At 42.3% G+C, this 23,271-nt stretch overlaps 1 protein-coding gene across 2 annotated transcripts in view; it reads left to right on the top strand.

Moving 5' to 3' along the window:
• The window catches only part of didum (dilute class unconventional myosin), a 65,827-nt gene that overhangs the window by 699 nt on the left and 41,857 nt on the right, over positions 1-23,271 (top strand). For both annotated transcript variants that reach the window (XM_089733811.1, XM_089733806.1), the window contains exons 2-15: positions 5,987-6,109; positions 8,643-8,761; positions 12,498-12,580; positions 14,177-14,299; positions 14,818-14,948; positions 15,823-16,042; positions 16,974-17,081; positions 17,664-17,797; positions 19,069-19,184; positions 20,103-20,233; positions 20,931-21,067; positions 21,171-21,369; positions 22,467-22,699; positions 23,062-23,240. In XM_089733811.1, coding sequence (XP_089589937.1) covers positions 5,987-6,109; positions 8,643-8,761; positions 12,498-12,580; positions 14,177-14,299; positions 14,818-14,948; positions 15,823-16,042; positions 16,974-17,081; positions 17,664-17,797; positions 19,069-19,184; positions 20,103-20,233; positions 20,931-21,067; positions 21,171-21,369; positions 22,467-22,699; positions 23,062-23,240 — 2,036 coding nt within the window. The remainder of the gene's footprint in view (positions 1-5,986; positions 6,110-8,642; positions 8,762-12,497; positions 12,581-14,176; positions 14,300-14,817; positions 14,949-15,822; positions 16,043-16,973; positions 17,082-17,663; positions 17,798-19,068; positions 19,185-20,102; positions 20,234-20,930; positions 21,068-21,170; positions 21,370-22,466; positions 22,700-23,061; positions 23,241-23,271) is intronic.

Genomic DNA, 23,271 nt, shown 5'->3' with positions numbered 1-23,271 from the left:
TTTTTTACCATAGAGAAATTTATTTCCTATTAGAAAAACAAAAATCATTGGGACAAGAATATTTATGTGTACAAAAATATTTCTAAAATATCTAATAGGTATTATGTAATGGTTTAATTCAAATTAACTGTATCAAAGCATTACAATAACAAAGTATATTTTGTTAAAATAACTTGATCACTGAATATAACCTTAGACTTAGTGAATGTAAAACTTGTGTTTATTTTTACAATGCAATTTTCATATAGAATTTTCTTGACATTGGTTGAAATTACTAAGAGCAAAAGCACAACTATTAATTACAATACTAAATTTTAAGGATATCCCAGAATAAGCTAGTTATCAAAAAATTATGTTTTCAAAATTTTGTATACATGTGGTTGATTGGTAATTGGTAATGTAATCAATATAAGCAGACAATACTTTTTAATTTACCCACTTTAAGAACTTTTGAGCTAACTATAAATCGAATAAATATAGTTACTATAAATAATAATACAGATAATTTGTGAAGGGTCCTATCCACCTTGCATCAAAAAACCTCAATGCTGATGGGGTTGTGGCCTCCTCTAATAACCTTCTCTTGGTTGTAAAGGGTAGCAGGCAATAAGTGGATGAGAAGAGCTTAACACTGAGCTCAATCTTGTAAATTGGGAGAGACCTAAGTCAAACAGTTGACGACTATGGGCTTATGATGATTATTATGACATGATTATATTGTAACAGAGACCCATTAACTTTAGCTTAGCACCCCCATTAGCTTAGCACCCATTAGCCTAGCACCCATTAGCGATAAAGTTAGGTCTGACAACTTAGAAGATCTATTTTAACAAGACACCTGATATGATCAAATCTACTGAGATGAAACACAATGGGAACTCTCAATTTTTCCAAAAAAATAAGACCTAAATAACTTCCACAATGATTATATTATATTGAGTAGCCTTTAACAAAATTCAAACCCTCTAAAAAGGATAAATTAGCACAATTACTAGTGGCAGGATACTGATAGCTCATATGACTAAATTTCGCTATCTTATATATTCCTGTGACAAGGCAGTCAAGGACTCCTGCTTTCCTGTTTAAAGATTAGATAGCCAATACAAGACTGATTTTAGATATCTGGTCACCTACATTTTGACATTTATGTGCAGCAGTAAATAATTAACACCGGAATGACGTAGGCTTGACCTCAAACCAGCAGCAATAAAATAATAATTTACAATGCTAATTTTAAAACATAATTAATAAATATCTATTCAATAAAGATGATTTTGTGAATTAGTGTTAAATGAAAAAAAAAATGTTTTTGTTAATTATCATAGTAACCTTGTGCAACCAGGAAATGACTGTATGACATCACACCTTGAAAAGTCACGGACTTTTGTGCAATCAGCATTTAGATAATCTTAATTGAAGTGATAAAATGATGTTCTTTTCGTATTTACTTTTGCATTGTTGAATTTTTGCTGGTTCAGTCTGTATTGATTGTTACCACCTCCCAGTATGTTTCTGGCAATAAACTATCCTGTGTGATGGGTCGGAAAGTCAATATTCAAATGAAACCGAACTGGTCATAAAAATCAGAATGCAACGTATGAGTACTGAAATTTTTAAATATGTTTAGTTAACGCAGGCAGCATTGGAGGAAGCTGGTGCAAAAACTGGACCAAGGTGGTCGCGACCCTCAGTAATGAGGAAGCGACAGAGAAGAGAAGAAGTTAATAATAATAGCGTTTCATAGTACTTGATTGAATAACTTAAAGTAATGTAACAATAATATATTTATTTAACAATCACTACATAGTATAAAACAAAGTCGCTTTCTCTGTCCCTATATCCTTATGTATGCTTAAATCTTTAAAACTACGTAACGGATTTTGATGCGGTTTTTTTAATAGATAGAGTGATTGAAGAGGAAGGTTTATATGTATAATATTATAACATCCATTAAATAGTGGAGAAATAGTGTTATTTGGAGGTTTTTAATGTGATGTCGTAAATAATCAATAATAAAATGTCATGTTAGTATAGTATATATATAAAATACATATATATTTATTTTACTTTTCTCGGTGAGTGGTGATTCAGGTCCGGTAGTAGATTATGTGTAACACTGTTCTTTTTAGGGCCAGGTTTAGCAAATTCCCAGGTTGAGCCTATGAGCTCACCTAGTCATAGAGTAGCTGGAAGAGTCCCTTTGGCTATCGATGATTTGGTAGGGATTTTTTTTTTATTGATATCTCTGTTCACGAACGACTCCCATGATGTTAGAACATGGTGTAATGCAAATCAAACCAGCTAAATTTGTGAAATTTACATTTAGCTTACGACTGACCTATTGTTAACTGGCCACTGAAGGCCATGGACATCATAACATGAATTCCACCACTCACTTTGAGACATGACGCCCTGATTACACTGTATAACGGTTGTACTACCTTTTAAACCAGAACGTATAAAGGTTTCGCGGCAAAAACAGCTACAACCGTGGAATCTACACGTGCGGGTTCACAGTACGCTAGAAACAAAATAAAAAATAAATAAAAAATCTAGCGCAAATTTGGATCTTCGGACTAGTGCGTCCAAAAATTTACCAATCATCTTACGTACTAACAAATCTTCACGATTGAATTCCACGGTGAAGGAATAACATCGTGTAATAAAAATCAAACTCGCAAAATTATAATTGAAGCAGTAATGCGTTTCGGCTTGAAGGGCGGGGGCTGCTGTTGTACTATAACTATACTGAGACCTTAGAACTTATATCTCAAGGTGGTTGGCGCATTTATGTTGTATGGACTGTGAGCTAGTCCACCCATCTAAGCAAAAAAAAATCAGCGGATTAGCTCATGTATTCATAATTTATTAGACATCTTATATGGTCATACAGACCTAGTCTAGTTCTTGTGACACCGAATCTTAGATGTGCTGTGTAATCTTCCATAATGATTACTCAAATGTGCCAAAGGAATCTTTTAAAATAAACACTTGCATCACAATACGAGCCGGCCATGGTGCCACAACCATTTCGCTAATACAAACAATAATGATAAGTGATAAATCAAATGCGATAACGTGAGATTCGGAAATAGATAACTGTCGTATTTCGATATTTGTAAGCGTAAATGATGACAGCGTTTGCGGCTTGAGATTTAAGGGTCTCGTTCTGGATTTAAGGGTCCCGTTCTGATTAGCAAAAGTCTATTGGAAAAGTATGTTATATAGAATTTATATGAGTTCTACTATATGCTATATAACTCCGACTATACCAACTCTGACCCCATAACTTTATTTAAAAAAATAATATATGTCGAGGGATGAAAGGCCGGTCATCGTTCTCGTCGAAGCCGTCGCTTGCGACGAAGGCCTCGACGTAAATTAACACACAGACACAGCCCACTGAGTTTCTCGCCGGATCTTCGCAGTGGGTCGCGTTTCCGATCCGGTGGTAGATTCTGCGAAGCACGGCTCTTGCTAGGGTTCGTGTTAGCAACGTCGTCAGGTTTGAGCCCGTGAGCTCACCTACTAGTTAAGGTTACGCTGATATAGCCTCTCAAGGCTATTGGTTTAAGCGATGTTCTTGCAACAGTACTGGTGGTAGGACCTCTTGTGAGTCCGCACGGGTAGGTACCACCACCCCGCCTATTTCTCCCGTGAAGCAGTAATGCGTTTCGGTTTGAAGGGTGGGGTAGCCGTTGTAACTATACTGAGACCTTAGAACTTATATCTCAAGGTGGGTGGCGCATTTACATTGTAGATGTCTATGGGCTCCAGTAACCACATAACACCAGGTGGGCTGTGAGCTCGTCCACCCATCCAAGCAATAAAAAAATAAAAAATAAACTTTGCAGTAGACCCATTTTAAAGTTAAGATTTGGAAAAAAATATCTTCTTCCTAGTCGTACACTCTTGACAGAGTGATCGTGTTCATGCATCAGTCGGATCCTGCGATACCGATGCTCTCGCGATGCGACGCCATGTGCCACGGTGTTTCGCAGAGAGCAATTATATATGTTGGAATGAGTCACAGATTTTATAAGGTCGGTCCATCGTGTTGGAGATCGTCCGCGAGATCTTTTGCTCTCGACTTTTCTTTGCCCCACCAACTGCTCAACGGGAGTCGTCATGTGTGTGAGTGATGTCCCTGAAGAACTTGAGGAGTCGTATTTGGACTGTTGACGATAGTCTCTTCTTGATGTTGAGCTCTTTCAGGATCGAAACGTTGGTACGGTGTGTGGTCCACGGAATTCTAAGGAGACGTCTCCAACACTGCAATTCTAGTGCGTCAATCTTACGATGTTTTTTTTTTATTGCTTAGATAGGTGGACGAACTCACAGCCCAGCTGGTGTTAAGTGGTTACTGGAGCCCATAGACATCTACAACGTCAATGCACCACCCACCTTGAGATATAAGTTCTAAGTTCACAGTATAGTTACAACGACTACCCCACCCTTCAAACCGAAACGCATTACTACTTCACGGGGGGCGGGAGAAATAGGCGGGGTGGTGGTACCTACCCGTGCGGACTCACAAGAGGTCCTACCACCAGTCTTGCATCCTCAGCATCCCGTCTCAGCCCCATACAGAAAAATTGGAAAGACTGGTTATTCTGCGGTCTCTCCAAATCCTTGTTAGCCTCTCAACTAAGGATCTTGTCACGGCGCGACGTCTTCTAATCTCATCTTCGGGAAAAAAGTATATAACAAAAAAAAAACTTCTTCAGATATTTCAATGGAATACTCCATCCTCCGCTTAATTGATTACTTAATTAAAACATCGAACTGTTGACGTTAATATCAACGCTTTAATTACAAAGATAGAGAGAGAGAGAGGGAGGGAGTATTCTTTATTGTATACCAAAAAACTAATAAACAGTGCGATACATTAAAAACAAAAAAGTACAATTGGCGGTCTTATCGCTAAGAGCGATCTCTTCCAGACAACCATCAGGCGGACAAGAATCATTTGGAAACGAACTACGCGCGGTGTACCATTCCAGTGAAATACATATACATATATTTACACATACATATACACATACATATCTCCATAAATATACATACAATTAATACAATACAGTTTAAAAACATTAAAATACTAACTGACAATTTCGTTTATTTATTTATTTCGTTGATACCAGTCGGTATGTTAGACTGAAGGTGTAAAATGATTGTCTCGTCATTACGTTAGATTCAAATAAACATATACCCAGGGCATAATTATTAGTATTATTTTTTATTGCTTAGATTGGCGGACATGCTCACGGCCCACCTGGTGTTAAGTGGTTACTGGGGCCCATAGACATCTAAAACGTAAATACCTTGAGATGATTTCCAAGGTCTCAGTATTGTCACAACGGTTGCCCCACACTTCACACCGAAACGCATTATAGCTTCACGGCAGAAATAGAATAGAAATGATGGTACCTACCCGTGCGGACTCACAAGAGGTCCTACCACCAATAATTACGCAAATTATAATTTTGCGGATTTGGTTTTATTACACGATGTTATTTATTCCTTCACCGTGGAAGTCAATCCTGAACATTTGTCAAGTACATATTTCATTAGAAAATTGCTACCCGCCTGCGGGATTCGAACACCGGTGCATTGCTAGATACGAATGCATCTGACATCTTATCCTTTAGGGCACGACGACATCGATTATTATGAGCCCATGCGTATAGGTTCATGCAACAATGTTGGCGATTAGCCCACTGAGTTTTTCGCCGCATCTTTTTAGTGGGTCGAGTTTCCGGTCCGGACGTAGATTCTGCGAAGTACGGCTCTTGTTAGGGTTCGTGTTAGCAACGTCGTCAGGTTTGAGCCCCGTAGGCTCACCCACAGCTCGGCGAATCTAGGATAATCGAGGTTACTAGAATAGGTAGGAAAAAAATATTGGGGATCTGATCTCGCCTATTTTTCTCTTTGAATACGATAAACGATGATCATGATGATGAACTGATATTTATTTTTGTTCCAGGGTGCCAGGATATGGGTGGAGCACCCGGAGAAGGTGTGGGAGAGCGCTACAGTAACATCCGACTATCGATCCGGCGTTTTAATCGTGAAACTAGACCAGACAGATGAAATAAGACAAATAAAAGTAATTATCTTCAATCAAATCAAATCAAACCAAGCCATAATTCGGGCTTTATAGCTTAAGTTTGCCACCAGTCATGCCCCTCTTAATTACCAGTGCGAGCTACAAAAAAACGTGGGTAGAATTCAGCGCACAGAATAGTAATGAAACACTGAAATATTCTATCTCGTTCTACCACAGGCCAAATCCTATACACTTTTACATTTCGAATGTCATTTCCTAGAGTTTCAAATCACAACTGTTACTAAATTAAGAGATTGTGACTTCATAGATATAACAGCTTCATTTGCTTTCATTAAAATAATTAAGCTTTGTGGTGTCGGTCTATCGGTAATAGCATTACCCCATCCTTTTTCTGCTGGTAGTATAAATAGTGATTGCGGAATCCATTCAAGAACCACTTAGACAAAGCGGCACGACACGAGAAGCCTCTCATCGTGGCCGCCGGTAACTACATTCCCGATCCTGCGGACAGAATGGAAAGCAGTCGACGTCGCCCAAAACACGTCATTTCGGATCCTCCCGATCCACTAACGGTGCTTTTAGGTACCTCAAGCACCGGTTATCGACCTCGCCGAACTCACGCTTGCGACGAAGGGTTCGACGAATAAATTAACTCTCAGACACAGCCCACTGAGTTTCTCACCGGATCTTCTCAGTGGGTCGCGTTTCCGATCCGGCGGTAGATTCTGCGAAGCACTGCTCTTGCTAGGGTTCGTGTTAGTAATGGCCTCAGGTTTGAGCCCCGTGAGATCACCTACTAAGTAGTTAAGGTTGCGCTGAAATAGCCTCTCAAGGCTCTCAGCTTAGGTAGGAAAAAAAAATCCAAGAACGGGCAGTAGCATTTTGTGAGTATTATACCAGCGTAATGCAATCGTCAGCTGGAATTCACTGGTGTGGAAAGAATTCTGAGCCCGCTCAGAATGGATGCCTCATGTTTTGTTAATTAGAGGAGAATGACCAATATATCGTCCATCATTAAGGACTCTTCAAAATTCGTTTCATGATGCCCGTGTCTGGCATTGAGCAAACAAACAGCAGTCGCGCCGTGTAGTCTGCCTGTCTGACCGAATTGGCTGTCTAGACACAATTTACAGCCAAATTGTTATGGCTCCTCCAGTCCATATAAATAAAAGTCGATTAGTGTATGTATATTCCCTTTAGACTCGGACATTACTGGACCGATTTCGGTGAAATTTTTATGGAATCTTCAAAATGGTCTAGCGGCTGAGCTTAGTGGCGATCAGATCGAAGTCAAATCAAAGATCGGCTAGCAGGGCCTTTCTCAGGTTAATCATTAAACGTCAGAGAATCGGATAATGTATAGGTTACAATTCCTTTTTTTTTATATAGACGCAAATTTAAATACTGTAATGTGGGGATGGTCCTATCTCCAGTATGTGGAGTATGGTTTTTTGTCCATGTGTCCTTAATAGGTGTCAGAGACTCATACGAGTCAAGCATAGTCATCAGCGCAGTCCATGCAGACACGGAAAGCAGCTATCTTTAAGATTAAATAGTGGCTCCGATCGGAAATTGAACTTGGATTGTGTACGTCACTAACTACTAGACCATTGAGGGGATCTATTAAATGTTTATCAATAGCGTACGTCTTCGCTAATAGCAACCGTTTGCCAGGAAATACGAAGATAAAGCTCTTTATGAACTGATGGTTATTGGCAAAGCGGAGAGTAAAAGAACTCGAAATCGCAGCCCAATGCCTTGGTCTGATCAGCACCATACTCGACTCGATCGTCTACGATACTCTCCAAGTAGCCGGAGACGGGATGAGAGGGCTCAACAATGAGAACGAGTAATGGAAGGAGGCGCTCACACTCAAACACGAGAGCATGACTAGACCAGAGCTGTAAACTTTACAGGAGCAAATCCCACGCGGTCCACTGACTCTAAACCAGGATTCGCTGATGAGTCGTTGATGTTCGAACTGTAACAAGAGTCGGGAGTTGTGTGTAGTTTCGCTGATAATATTATAGTATCATCGATCTTGTCCCGTTATGAATCTGGAAGCCCTTAACGGTACCTTTGGACGTAGAATACTAAACTATCATTTTAAACCCATTAAATAGTCTCTCAAATGAGAACTATTGATAAATAGAAAAGTTTGACTTACAAAGACCGTCCTGAAAAAAAAAAGGTGCGCGGGCAACTTGGTGTACGTGAAAGAAGTGAAACTTCTTTTGCGGTGTGTGCGGATATTGTGGTTTTCTTCATTTTTCATTCTTAAATCAAATTTCTCTTCTAATAGGGAATGTTGTGTATAAGAGAAACGACCTAGCTCGCTCTGTCCTTTCTCTTTCTCGACGGTCGAGTGGTTCGCGAGACGCTCTGTCTATTTTCTCACTCTAGCCCTTCCTAAATTGTATCTTTTCTCTCTAGCCGTAACGAATCTGTCGCGAGTCAAATTTTACTCTCGACACCTAAAGAAGTTTCACTTCAATAATGAATGTAACAAATAAAGGGAATCCACTCGCAAAAACGGCTGATTCTTTTTTTAAATTCCAATCTAATTTCGCAGATCAAAGATGAGAAACACATGCCCCCCCTCCGGAACCCGTCGCTCCTCATCGGCCAAAATGATCTCACGTCACTCTCGTACCTCCACGAGCCGGCGGTGCTGCATAATCTTAAAGTCAGGTAAAGTGCAAAGGATGTCCTTTCTCCCATAGCAACTAGCATTGTTGATAAGCATCATTGACATCTTTGTCTCCACCTTATCCCACTAGGTAGTCGGCACAGCGATTTTTCCATATTCTATCGGCCGTCATCTCAACACTCACTCCTCTCTCTCTCATATCGTCATTCACACACTCCATCCATGTCTTCTTCGGTCGACCTCTTCCCCCAGTACCATCATCCATTGATAAGTATCATCGACGCCAAGTATATATGGTAGAATTCCACCATCTCTATCCTCGGCTAATGGATTCATCGGAGAAGAGGCAGCAGCGTTTTTTGAGGATTATACCACCATTCGACCTATTTGTGCCGCAAAGTAGTCATATATTCCGGTTTAAAGGGTGGGACAGCCTAATACAATATAATTGAGATTTCGACTTTATGCATCGAGGTGGATGGTGGAATTTACGTTGTGATGTCTATGGTCTTCAATAACCAAGCTCGATCACTAATCGTTTTAGTCGTGGTGGCCTAAAGGATTCGTGTTGAGCGATGCACCGGTGTTCGAATCTCAGGCGGGTACCAATTTTTCTAATGAAATACGTACTCAACAAATGTTCATGATTGACTTCCACGGTGAAGTAATAACATCGTGTAATAAAAATCATACCCGCAAAATTATAATTTGCGTAATTACTGGTGGTAGGACGTCTTGTGAGTCCGCACGGGTAGGTACCACCGCCCTGCCTATTTCTGTCGCGAAGTAGTCATGTATTCCAGTTTAAAGGGCGGGACAGCCTAATACAATATAATTGAGATTTCGACCTTATAAATTGAGGCGTATGGTGGAATTTGCGCTGTGATCAGGTTACGATGTAGGATGTTCACTAATCAAACAAAAAATCCCATTGACAAATCGTGCGATGAGCAATGGAGTAAACATTTATAATGATAAACTAGTGCCGCTTAACCATGAGATGAATTATCAGTGGTGATGTCATGCGATCGCCGCCCCCTTCCGTTGCTGAAGCACTAGCAATAACTGAACTAGACGAAGCAGCTGGCTTCGCTCGTCGATTTCTTATTCAATAGACCCTTACAAACCAATGAATGAATAGAAAGTGTTTATTTTTATTCCGTATACAGATTAACGAGCTCTCGGCTCATCTGTGTGCTTAGTGCGAGTTTTTTAATGTTCTCGATAGCGTAAAAGTTAACTCAATTTGTATGTAGTTGAAACAGCGCCTCTAGCGGCAAACGTAGGCAAACGTTCCAACTCCGCACAAATTTGAGTTAACTTAAAAAAAAAATCTGCCCTTGTGGACTCACAAGAGCTCCTAACATCAGTAATTACGCAAATTATAATATCGCGGGTTTGATTTTTATTACACGATGTTATTCCTTCAGCGTGGAAATCAATCGTGAACATTTGTTAAATACGTTATTCATCAGAAAAATTTGTACTTGCCTGCGGGATTCAAACACCGGTGCATCGCACGATACTAGAATAATACTAAGAAAGCACCGGACGTCTTATCCTTTGGGCCACAACTATTAATTAGGTCAGCTCTAAACTTGCCCAAGCCTGGTTGGTACCAGAACACGAAAAAAAAAACTCCCTAAAGCCGGACTTTTTTCCCTTCTACCTATGCTGATAGCCTTGAGAGGCTATTTCAGCTTCACCCTAACATGTAGGTGAGCTCACGGGGCTCAAACCGGAAGTGTCGCTAACATTGACCCTAGCAAGAGCCGTGCTTCGCAGAATCTACCACCGGATCGGAAACGTTGCCCACTGACAAGATCTGGCGAGAAACTCAGTACTCAGTGGGCAATACGAAGTGTAATGAAAGAGCGTTTAAGTTCCTTATCGGCTGCACGTACGGTTTATTTGTTGTGTGACGTAATGTATTGTTTTGTGACGTGGCCATTGATAAAACCTTCACGTTTATAATATATTAGTTGATATACTTGACTGTCTTTTCGTTGCATAGACAGATTAACTAGTTTACAACCCGCCTTATATTAGCGGGACACATAATCGACATGTGAATTCCACGCTTTATCTTAACAAATAAAGTCGGTGTTCCACTGAGTTTCTCGCCGGGGGTCATTGGGTCGCGATTCCGATCACGTGGTAGATTCAACGAAGCACTGCTCTTGCTAGGGTAGATGTCTTTGCTGACATCCAGCCCGAGCCCCCTAAGCTCGCGTACCAGTCAAGGTGAATCGAGAATAGCTCCTCAAATCACCTTGTAGTTGTGGCCTAAAGGATAAGACGTCCGGTGCATTCGTGTCGAGCGATGCACCGGTGTTCGAATCCCGCAGGCGGGTACCAATTTTTCTAATGAAATACGTACTCAACAAATGTTCACGATTGACTTCCACGGTGAAGGAATATCATCGTGTAATAAAAATCAAACCCGAAGTATCAAAAATTATAATTTGCGTAATCACTGGTGGTAGGACCTCTTGTGAGTCCGCGCGGGTAGGTACTACCGCCCTGCCTATTTCTGCCGTGAAGCAGTAATGCGTTTCGGTTTGTTTGAAGGGTGGGGCAGCATACTTGAGACCTTAGAAAAAAAAACCTACAGATAGGTAAACATAAGTTGGCTCAATTGTTCGCATGGCGGTTGTCACAGCTATCTGGACAGAAGACATGATGAGGTTATCTGCCAATGCTCTTTGCACCGAAGTCTGCAAGGGTCCTTCATAACCACGAAACATTATTTCGTTTATAAAAGCCAATACTCAAGCACAACTATGGCTTAAAAAGATCGTTTTACATCCAAAACTGTATTTCTTGTTCAACGCTGAATTATAAGTTCGGAATGTTTGAGGACAGCACTTGCGCAAATAAGAATTGTTTTGTTTTTTTTACACGTATGTACGCGTGATATATACGCGTACCTAACTGTGATGCCGAGACCGGCTCGAATAATTACGTGGTTCCTCAAATATGTATTTAGAAAATGTGTAATGTTGTTAATGTATCTTTTTTTATATAGTAGGGTGAAAAGGCCATTTGGTTTAACCCTTTGACCGCCATGTAGGTCATCGGTGCTCTACACGGCGCACTCAAGTGATTATGTCGATTTCTCTCTTCGATCTTCTACTAAGGCGCCGGAATATCTAGTATATTCTGGGAAGAATGAATCCGTAAAGGTTTCTTTTTCTCCTACCTATGCTGATAGCCTTGAGAGGTTATTTCAGCTTCTTGACGTGTAGGTGAGCTCACGGGGCCCAAACCGGGAGTGTTGCCAACACTAACCCTAGCAGGAGGTGTGTCTATGGGAAAGAGAATGAATCTATTTCTAAGACTAAAACTTACATTAATACAAAGGAAGATGAAGTTTGGCAATCCAGGCGCTCAGTAACAGAAATCGACATAATTACTTGAGTGCGCCGCGTAGGGCACCGGTGACCTACATGGCAGTCAAAGGGTTAAGGGACATTGCGTTTAATACACGACATTTATTTGTGTAATTAAAGGTGAGTTTTATTTGTTGATAGCGTCAACAGTTTTTACTCCATTCAAATATCTGAAGATGTTTTTCTGTTATGATATCTTTTCCAAAATTTTCAAGTGTCTCTCTCATAAACCAAACAACCTTCATACCTCGATATGTTTTTCATCGAAATACGCAGCGTCTCAACGAAGATTGTTATTCAGAAATAATAATCGATTATTAATTCGATTAATCGAATCGATTAATTAATCGATTTAGTAATCGATTTTTTGTTTTGTATCTTTTAGATTCTGCGATCGTAACGCTATATACACTTACTGCGGGATCGTCCTCGTGGCCATCAATCCTTATTATGATCTTCCTATTTACGGTGAGTTGGGTTCGGGGGCTCCGAGACGGGCTGTGGTGAATTGGAAGCTGGTCTTCTTGAGAACCAGAGTCGGTACCACAGTGGTGTCTTTTTATGTGTTTGCGTTCATGAAGAGCTATCTTTTGAAACAGGAAAAAAAAATCATTATCTATAGTCATGTTAGTCTACGATCAGTAAAATATATCGAAATTATTACTGGTGGTAGGACCTCTTGTGAGTCCGCACGGGTAGGTACCACCACCCCGCCTATTTCTGCCGTGAAGCAGTAATGCGTTTCGGTTTGAAGGGTGGGGCAACCGTTGTAACTATACTGAGACCTTAGAACTTATATCTCAAGGTGGGTGACGCATTTGCGTTGTAGATTGCTATGGGCTCCAGTAACCACTTAACACCAGGTGGACTGTGAGCTGTGAGCACCCATCTAAGCAATAAAAAATAAATAAATAAAATGAAATTAAAACTGCGCTTTCAATTTAATCGCACGTTTTTTATTTTCCTCATATTGTTTCAGACGTTCAGTATATTACGACATTAACGAATAGTTCATAGTAGTAGTTAAAGTAGTTTTAGTTAAGTCGTCGTGGCCTAAAGGATAAGACGTCCGGTGCCTTCGTATATATAGCGATGCAACGGTGTTCGAATCCCGCAGGCGGGTACCAATTTTTCTAATGAAATACGTACTTAACAATTGTTCACGATTGACTTCCACGGTGAAGGAATAACATCGTGTAATAAAAATGAAACCCGCAAAATTATAATTTGCGTAATTACTGGTGGTAGGATATTATATCTCAAGGTGGCGTGGTGTGGCGCATTTACGTTGTAGATGTCTATGGGTTCCAGTAACCACTTAACACCAGGTGGGCTGTGAGCTCGTCCACACATCTAGGCAATAAAAAAAAAGAAGTTATGTCTGAGGATACGCGAAAATCGAATAAAGTACGACATCAGAATGTTGATATTTGGGCCGTCATAGGCGCTTTTAAATCGTCGCGACTTTTGCAGTAATTCGGAATGCCGTTTGGCTACTGAAAAGAATCTCCACAAAATTCAAGTCTCTTATGAGCATATCCTTCTCCAAACGAGGCTTGTGGAGAGTACTTAGCGGTAGGCAGCGGCTCGGCTCTGCTCCTGGCACTGCTGATGTCCAGAAGCGGCGATAATTACTCACCATCAAGTGGGCTGTATGCTCTCCTACCTACAACGGCAGTAAAAAATACATCATACAGAAAATTTACAAAATATTGCCAACTCAATCGAATAGTAGAATATTTATAACATAGAAAACAACTACGACTTTTCATGATACTTTCTGTCGTAAAAATGTAATCAATATAATACCGAATTGAACACAAAATTACAACATTTATCCTAAGTTGATAGAATGATTAATTTTTCAATGATAATCATGATTAGTAGGACAAATCAATAACAAAATTGTTTTTAAAGTAAACTTAACGCCACGTCAAATATAGTCCGTCCGATCACAACCCGTCAGGAGCATCTTCATTTAGCGGCCGGACTATAGTCACCGCTACTAAGAAGTTAAGTCGTGTGTATTTTGAAGGACGTACTTAAACATTTTTCTCATCGAAGGCGATGAAACCATCATGGCGTATCGGGGCCAATCGATGGGCGATCTGGACCCTCACATATTCGCCGTCTCCGAAGAGGCCTACACCAAACTGGAGCGAGAACGGAGTGATCAGAGTATCATAGGTAAGGATTTGCAGAATTAAAACAATTTAGACCATTGTTATGGGCATGTAGAGCATGCATGAGCATGGGCATATCAAGATAAATAATTTTTATTACTCTATAATTGTTTATTCATCATCATTCTCTCCTGCCTAGTCATCTGGGGTCGGCGCAACAACATATTTTTAATATTAAACACATTTAATATTAATATTATATTCTATAATTGTTTATTAAACAGTTCTATATTGAATTTTCAATCTTATGCCATATCCTAAAATTGATAATTCATTTAGTGCTTAGGGCACTTCTTAGAAAAATGTATAATGAAATGAATTTGGCGGGCTGTCAACAAATCCCATCCTTCCCGGCTGAGCTCGTGCTCGTTCACCTGTCCTGGTAATACTTTCTTCATAAAAAAATACGCGAAGTTCAAAATAAATGGTCCTAATTGCCATTTGGTCATATTTCGTAAGACAATATACCGCCTCTCCCTCTCGTTATCATCTCTGAACTGGTCTCCGGTTGTGCGTCTTCAGTCAGCGGCGAGTCCGGTGCCGGGAAGACGGTGTCGGCAAAGTACGCCATGCGATACTTTGCAGCTGTCGGCGGTAATGTCAGCGAGACCCAGATCGAGAGGAAAGTGCTGGCTTCAAGTCCCATCATGGAGGTATGTGGTACCAACAGCTGTAACGGCACGTGGCATGAGGCTCGCCCAAATACCACGCGTTTCAAGAGGGACGGCAGGACCTCTTGTGAGTCCGCACGGGTAGGCACCACCAACCTGCCTATTTCTGCCGTGAAACAGTAATGCGTTTCGGTATGAAGGGTGGGGCAGCCGTTGTAACTATACTGAGACCTTAGAAATTATATCTCAAGGTGGGTGGCGCATTTACGTCGTAGATGTCTATGAGCTCCAGTAACCACTTAACAGCAGGCGGACTGTGAGCTAGTCCACCCATCTAAGCAATAAAAAAAACATTACCCGAGGTAACATCGTGGAGGGTAGTTGGGTAATTGTGCTGGAGTTTTCCCCAGTCATGTAGTCGGGACGGACCTTGGTTCGACCTCTAGGCGATGAATCGTCCTCATCTATTACATAAGTTATGGTCTGCTATGGAATGCGCTTCCTCTCGAGATCAGGACTATTCAGAGATCAGGACTATGAGATCAGGACTAACCGCTGCGCGTTGAAATTAAGGGTTCGGCGAATGCTGTTGGAAAAATCGTCATGAACTTATTGAGATGAAGTTGTTTGTTAAGGAAATTTATTAATATGTTCCTTTTAATACTGTACAAACTATTATATGTATGTATGTATATGTGATTGTGTATATATACTTTTTTGTGTATGTATTTGTTACTTAATATAAATTTCATTGCACCTACCACTATTTACTCTACACTACCTTTGGTTGACTGGTAGAGAATGCCTTAGGCAGTAAGTCCGCCAATGTAAATTTTACATGAAGTGTAATAAATAAATAAATAAAGTTAAATAATTTTACAATAAATGTAATGAAACATTGGGTATTCTCCAACAGGCGATAGGCAATGCGAAGACAACTCGCAACGACAACTCGTCGCGCTTCGGCAAGTTCATAGAGATACACTTCGACAGCCAGTACCGGATATCCGGGGCCAGTATGCGCACGTACCTGCTCGAGAAGTCGAGGGTGGTGTACCAGAGTCCCGGCGAGAGGAACTACCACATATTCTATCAGCTGTGTGCCGCTTCTGCTTTGATGCCTCACCTGAAGTTGGGTAAGTGTTGTTATAGTCTAGGAGCTGAGTGCTATGAAGCTTATTGAACTGCTCATAGCGAGGGATGAAAGGTGGTTTAAGCGATACATATGACCTTAATATGTGTAGGAACGGAATTTATGGATTAATGGCAGATATGGAGCACGACTGAGTGAGAGAGATAGATGTCGTGCTAGCTGGTAAGAGAGACGGCGAATGAATGTTGAACGCATAGTTTTATTTCATATCAGCTTCGTTGACGTTATTCTCTTCATCATTATCATTGCCTTCCATTGTGACGGTAAGACTCACGTTTCCAATAAATTCCATTTATTGCATTTCAAGTGTAAAGTGATAACAACAGAGAGCTCCGCCTCGGTCGGCTACTCGTGTCGAAATGTCTTGTCCGTTTTTTTTTGTTTTCGTATTTTTTTCTATCTAAACTGATAGCCTTGGGAGGCTATGTCAGCGTAACCCCAACGTGTAGGTGAGCTTATGGGGCTCTAGTCTGGTGACGTTGCTAACACTAACCCTAGCAAGAGCAGTGCTCCGCAGAATCTACCACCGGATCGGAAACGCGACACTGAGAAGATCCGGCGAGAAACTCAGTGGGCTGTGTCTGTGGGTTAATTTACTCTTCGAGCCCATCGTTGTAAGCGACGGGTTCGACGAGAACGATGACCGGTGCTGAGGTGCTTGAAAGCACCGTTAGTGGATCGGGAGGATTCATAATGACGTGTTTAGGGCGACGTCGACTGCTTACCTTTCAGTCCGCAGGATCTCGTATTGAAAGTAAAATAGTGAAGTAAAATAGTGGGGGTAGCTTATGTCTTAAGCAGTTTTTATGTTAAGGAAATAGTTAACTTTAACTAATCTTAGTTAACCAAATAGTGACGTTGTGCCGACATGTATATATGACATATGAGACTTGAAAAAAATTTGTTTGTTACAGAACATCAAGACACATTACACTATTTGAATCAAGGCGGCAGTCCGAATATCGACGGAGTGGATGATCTAAAAGCTTTCAACGAAACTAGAAGCGCTTTGACTACTTTAGGTGAGCGAACTTAAAGTATCAGGGTTAAAGCTTTAAGTGGACTGATGTTGAAGTCGCGGTCTTAACAGTGAACGAATCAAACTCGAAAAATTAAAATAATTTAAAACTGATATTAGTTCCGCATAGTTCAATGATATTAGGAATGCAGCTGTTCTTAAAGTTTTTTTTATTGTTTAGGTGGGTGGACGAGCTAACAGCCCACCTGGTGTTAAGTGGTTACTGGAGCCGATAGACATCTACAACGTAAATGCTGCCACCTACCTTGAGATGTGAGATCTAAAGTCTCAGTACAGTTACAACGGCTGCCCCACCCTTCAAACCGAAACGCATTACTGCTTCACGGCAGAAATAGGCAGGGTAGTGGTAACTACCCGTGCGGACTCACAAGACCTCCTACCACCGGTAATTACGCAAATTATAAGGCTAGACTAGTGATATCCACGCGTACTGACAACACAACGTGATGTACCCTACCAGTTAAATATGGAGGGGGGAGCAGAATTTGAGAAGCGCTGGCCTGCGAGTATCGCCCGATGGTTATATATTAGTGTAGATTGTAGACCTCTGCTGATTGTGCTACAGGCGTTACGGATTCGGAGCAGAGGGACATGTTCACGATCCTGGCCGCGATACTGCATCTCGGCAACGTGGCGCTGCTGTCCGAGGACCCCGACGCGGCGCCCGGAGCAGACTGCGAGGACGGAGCCTACATCAGCGTTAGTATTTATTGGTCTTCTTCTCCATCGCTCCCTCATTGCTGAGGATCGTGACTCCGTTTGAGCTTGTCGACTGCCAGCCTCCATCGGTTCCGGTCAGTTGCCTGGTGCAGTGCAGCGCTAAGTGGTCCGCTGGTTTGCTCGGAGATCTGGTCGGACCAACGTTTGGGGCTCCGGCCTCTAGGACGTTTTCCTTCTACTTTTCCAGTGACCATCAGACGTTCCAAGTTGTCTACATCTCTGCGGGCAACGTGGCCAAAGTAGCGCATTATGCGTTTCAGACAGGTGGCAGACAGGCGTTGAGCGTTCTCCATTTTAAGCTGTTGTAAGACCGAGATGTTCGTATGGTGGGCTGTCAGCTAATAGTGTTTTTTCTATGATTATTATTATTGTGTATTGTATCAATAAGTAAAAAGATTAGATTGTACTCTTTTACCCACTTATGTAAAGCTCTCCCTCTTTAAGAACGGTTGGCTGGTAGATAACTCAATTGTTGAGTTAAGCTCGCCGTTTTGTAAGTTTTCGTAATTATTGTATTGTATCAACTGTATGTACAATAAAGAATACAGTACGTTGTGCACCAAAGGAGAAAAGTTGGACATTTAAAGTTGGATACATAAAGTCGTCGTGGCCTAAAGGATAAAACGTCCGGTGCATTCGTATGTAGCGATGCACCGGTGTTCGAATCCCGCCGGCGGGTACCAATTTTTCTAATGAAATACGTAGGTACTTAAGAAATCTTCAGGATTGACTTCCACGGTGAAGGAATAACATCGTGTAATAAAATCAAACCCGCAAATTTATAATTTGCGTAATTACTGGTGGTAGGACCTCTTGTGAGTCCGCGCGGGTAGGTACCACCGCCCTGCCTATTTCTGCCGTGAAGCAGTAATGCGTTTCGGTTCGAAGGGCGGGGCAGCCGTTGTAATTATACTGAGACCTTAGAAATTATGTCTCGAGGTGGGTGGCGCATTTACGTTGTAGATGTCTATGAGCTCCAGTAACCACTTAACACCAGGTGGGCTGTGAGCTCGTCCACCCATCTAAGCAATAAAAAAAAAAAACCTGTCATGAGATGTCCTACTTTTTCCCCGCGATGCATATACTATTTTTTCTCCTACCAGGCCGAAAGTTCGCCATTGTAAAAAACTTAGCACCCGTGGAGTATAGAGCCGGGGTCCAGGGGCGAAGCCCTGGCGGGGGTTTGTAGATTGCGGAAAAGTTAGATTTTCTTCCCTGTACAGCGTACTGAAAAGTTCTTTTGAATTTAGCCGACGGATGAGCACCTGACGCACGCGTGTTCGCTGCTGGGAGTGTCGCGTTTGGAGCTGTCGCGGTGGCTGAGCCATCGCCGCATCGCCTCCGCCCACGAAGTCATCGTTGCCAGGTACTGTAACATTCCTTCAACGTAAAAGCGGCCGTCGAGGTTTAGACATAAGGTCGGAAATGCTTTGAGAAACCGGCCATATACCACAAGCGATGTAGTTGTGACGTCTGGCGGACGCATCGTCTCCAGGTACTGTCATGTTCCGTTCAAGATAAAAGTTGCCGTCGCTATTTAGACATAAGGTCGAAAATGCTTTGAAAACCCGGCCATATACCACAAGTGACGTAGCTTTAACGTCTGGCGGAGGTATCGTCTCCAGGTACTATGGCGTTCCCTTCAACGTAAAATTCGCCGTCTGCGCAGTAAGTAGTGAGTAGTGAGTAATGAGTTTCTTAACGCATTACTGCTTCAGAGCCCATAGACATCACTAGTGGTAGGACCTCTTGTGAGTCCGCGCGGGTAGGTACCACCGCCCTGCCTATTTCTGCCGTGAAGCAGTAATGCGTTTCGGTTTGAAGGGTGGGGCAGCCGTTGTAACTATACTGAGACCTTACAACTTATATCTCAAGGTGGGTGGCGCATTTGCGTTGTAGATGTCCAGTAACCACTTAACACCAGGTGGGCTGTGAGCTCGTCCACCCATCTAAGCAATAAAAAAAAAGTCTACAACTTAAATGCGCCACCCACTTTGAAATATAAGTTCTAAAGTCTCAGTATAGTTACAACGGCTGCCCCACCCTTCAAACCGGAACGCATTACTGCTTCACGGCAGAAATAGGCGGGATGGTGGTACCTACCCGCGCGGACTCACAAGAGGTCCTACCACCAGTAATTACGCAAATTATAATTTTGCGGGTTCAATCAAATTCATAAAAATTCGAGAATAAAAACTTTGTACATAACAATAATAATAATGAAACAAACAATTGAACAAAGCACACGATGTTTAAATAAATGTCTCGTGGTATGTATCGGCAGGCTGGACGTGCAGCGCGCGGCGTGCGCCCGGGACGCGCTCGCCAAGAAGCTGTACGGCGAGCTGTTCGCGTGGCTCGTCACCGCAGTCAACCGCGCGCTCGACACCGGACACGCCAAGAAACACTTCATCGGTGAGTCCACCCACCACTGGTCCACCCACCACTGGTTCACCCACTACTGGTCCACCCACCACTGGTTCACCCACCACTGGTCCACCCACCACTGGTTCACCCACCACCAGTCCACCTACCACTAGTCCACCCACCACTAGTCCACCCACCACCAGTCCACCCACCACTAGTCCACCCACCACTAGTCCACCCACCACTAGTCCACCCACCACTAGTCCACTCACCACTAATCCAGACACCAATAGTATAGGTACCACTAGTCTAGCCATCCCTAGCTTAGAGAGCGATCGCAATCGTGACCAACTGAGAAGATCCGGTAGTAGATTCAGCGAAGCACCGCTCTTGCTAGGGCTGGTACTAGCAAATTCTCTCAGGTTGATCCAGTTGAGATCGTCTACAAGCCAGAGCGTAGCTGGAATGTCCGCTTAGGCTACCAGCGAATAGACGGAAAAAAACGCAGGATCTGACAACACTTCAGTCTGCACGTGGCACCTATTCTGATACTCTTCCGCTCCGTTTATGTTGGTTTGATCACTCGCTCTCTAAGCTAGAATTCATTGAATCTACTACCGGATCGCAATCGTGACCAACTGAGAAGATCCAGCGAGAAACTCAGTGGGCTGTGGCCAAGGGAATCCCACGTCACGTCAGTCCCGTGCTCTGAACCGTATTCGGTATTTTTTTTCTCCGTCTCCAGGCGTCCTCGACATCTACGGCTTCGAGACCTTCGAAATCAATTCGTTCGAACAGTTCTGCATTAACTACGCGAACGAGAAGCTTCAGCAGCAGTTCAACTCGCACGTGTTCAAACTCGAGCAGGACGAATATATAAAGGTAAGTTGTCCTGGATCCAAGTTCTACAGGACTAGGTCGGGTCGGTGCTGATCGCAGCGCGTGTCTGCCCATCTAAAGAAGTTAAAAGTCTCGAATCTTTTAGGAAGAGATCTCGTGGGAGATGATAGACTTCTACGACAACCAGCCGTGCATAGACCTGATCGAGGACCGTCTGGGAGTCCTGGCGCTGCTCGACGAGGAGTGCCGCGTGCCGCAGGGCTCCGACACCGGCTTCGTGGCCAAGCTGCACCAGAAGTGCGCCGCCTACCCGCACTTCATGAAGCCGAGGTTCGGGAACCAGGGTGGGTCCGAGTTTGTAGCTGACATGTTTATTTATTTATTTACTAGCTGACCCGGCAGACTTCGTAGTGCTTCAATCGATAAATAAAATACCTAAATTTTGGTATAAAATAAACTTTAAAAAAACAAAAGGAATCCGTCCAACGGGGGTCACATCAAAGGAAAAACATAATTGTTATTTTTATTTAATTCCGAGCATTTTCATATTTATTTACCTTTTAAACCTTCTCTGCACTTCCACGAATAATTCAAGACCAAAATTAGCCAAATCGATCCAGCCGTTCTCGAGTTTTAGCGAGACTAACGAACAGCAATTCATTTTTATATATAGAGATTTATTTATTTATTAAGTTGCACCAACAAAGTGATCATCGATACAAAACATTGAACAATTGACAAGAGTTCATGGCAGATGTCACCTCAATTATAGGTGCAGTCGACAGTGCATTAACAACAAAAATTAAAATCATTTTAGTACATAAACCGTTCTAGAAGTTATGTACAATGCGTACTGCAACGTAAACACGCAATGTAAGACGTACAAATAATTAACGATGCTCAAAGTCTAAGAGCGATGCGATTGCTCTTTCTAAGCTGTGGACTTGTATTGATTGGATCCACGATTCGTAGTGTCAAGTGTATAGCGGAGTCCATGGACATCATGATATTAGGGCATTCTCTTTTTGTTAGACAACCTAATTTATTTTGAACTAGCGACCTCATGAGCGACCTGCCCTCGCTTCGCTTTGGAAACATTAAATTTTATTATTGATAGCCGAGTCCCGCGATGTTATGTCCCGTCGTACCGCGGGTGACGCCGCGGGGCGAAGCTAGTCTAAAAAAGCAAAGCCTAAGTTTCTCCTTATATCATCGGCTACCTGTCAGTGAAAGTCCCGTCAAAATCGGTCCAGCCGTTCCAGAGATTAGCTGATTAAAAATTGTAAAAAATGCTATTTTGGTGTATGTACCGTATATTCATATCAATATCAATATTACTAACAGACACACCAATTTTATTTATATGTATAGATTAGTCGGTAGGCGCTCCTATAGACTAAAAACCCTCAATCATGAGAAATGAACAGGATTCTTCCGACAGCCTTCATAATAAAGCATTTCGCTGACAACGTGGAGTACCAGTCCGGCGGTTTCCTTGAGAAGAATCGTGACACAGTGTCGGAGGAACAGCTGGAGTGCATCAGGACGGCCACCAGCTGCCGCCTCATACACGTCATGCTGGAGTCGGAGCGCGCGGTAGACCGTCAGACCGCGACCCTACCGCCGCCTTCCCGGAGGAGGACCACGCCCTCCGTGCCGATAACGAGTCTAACTGTACGTGCCCTTTTATTGATACGCTTTTATTAGCTTCAGAGGTATGTATGTATGAATCTTTGAACATGATTTTGAGCCCCTTCAAAACGTCGGATTAACTCGAAATTTGGCATAATTATTAAGGGACGTTAAAAATTGAAAAATTTGAAATTCAACTAAAAAATGATAAATAAATAATAGTTTAAAAAACTTACAAAATACGCTTTTATAGAAAATCCAATGAAAAAATAGAAAATAAATTTTAATAAATTTGTATTAAAAATAAGAAAAAATAAGAATTAAAATTAAAATAAGACATGACTTAAAGGTATTGGTTACCAGGTCATAAAATCCATCAATAATTTAAAAAAATGTCGGTCCAGCAACCAGGGCGGCGTGCGTCCGGCGCGCGGCAGACGGTGGGCGGGCAGTTCCGCGCGTCGCTGTCTGCGCTGATGCTGACGCTGTCCCGCACCACGCCCCACTACGTGCGCTGCATCAAGCCCAACGACTCCAAGACGCCCTTCCTGTTCGACTCCGCGCGGGCCGTCAACCAGCTCAGGTCAGTGACGCAGCAGTGACAGGCTGGTGGT

This window comes from Bombyx mandarina, chromosome 02, assembly GCF_030267445.1.
Source record: "Bombyx mandarina strain Sakado chromosome 02, ASM3026744v2".
NCBI lineage: Eukaryota > Metazoa > Arthropoda > Insecta > Lepidoptera > Bombycidae > Bombyx > Bombyx mandarina.
This window is presented reverse-complemented; position numbering and strand designations above follow the sequence as displayed.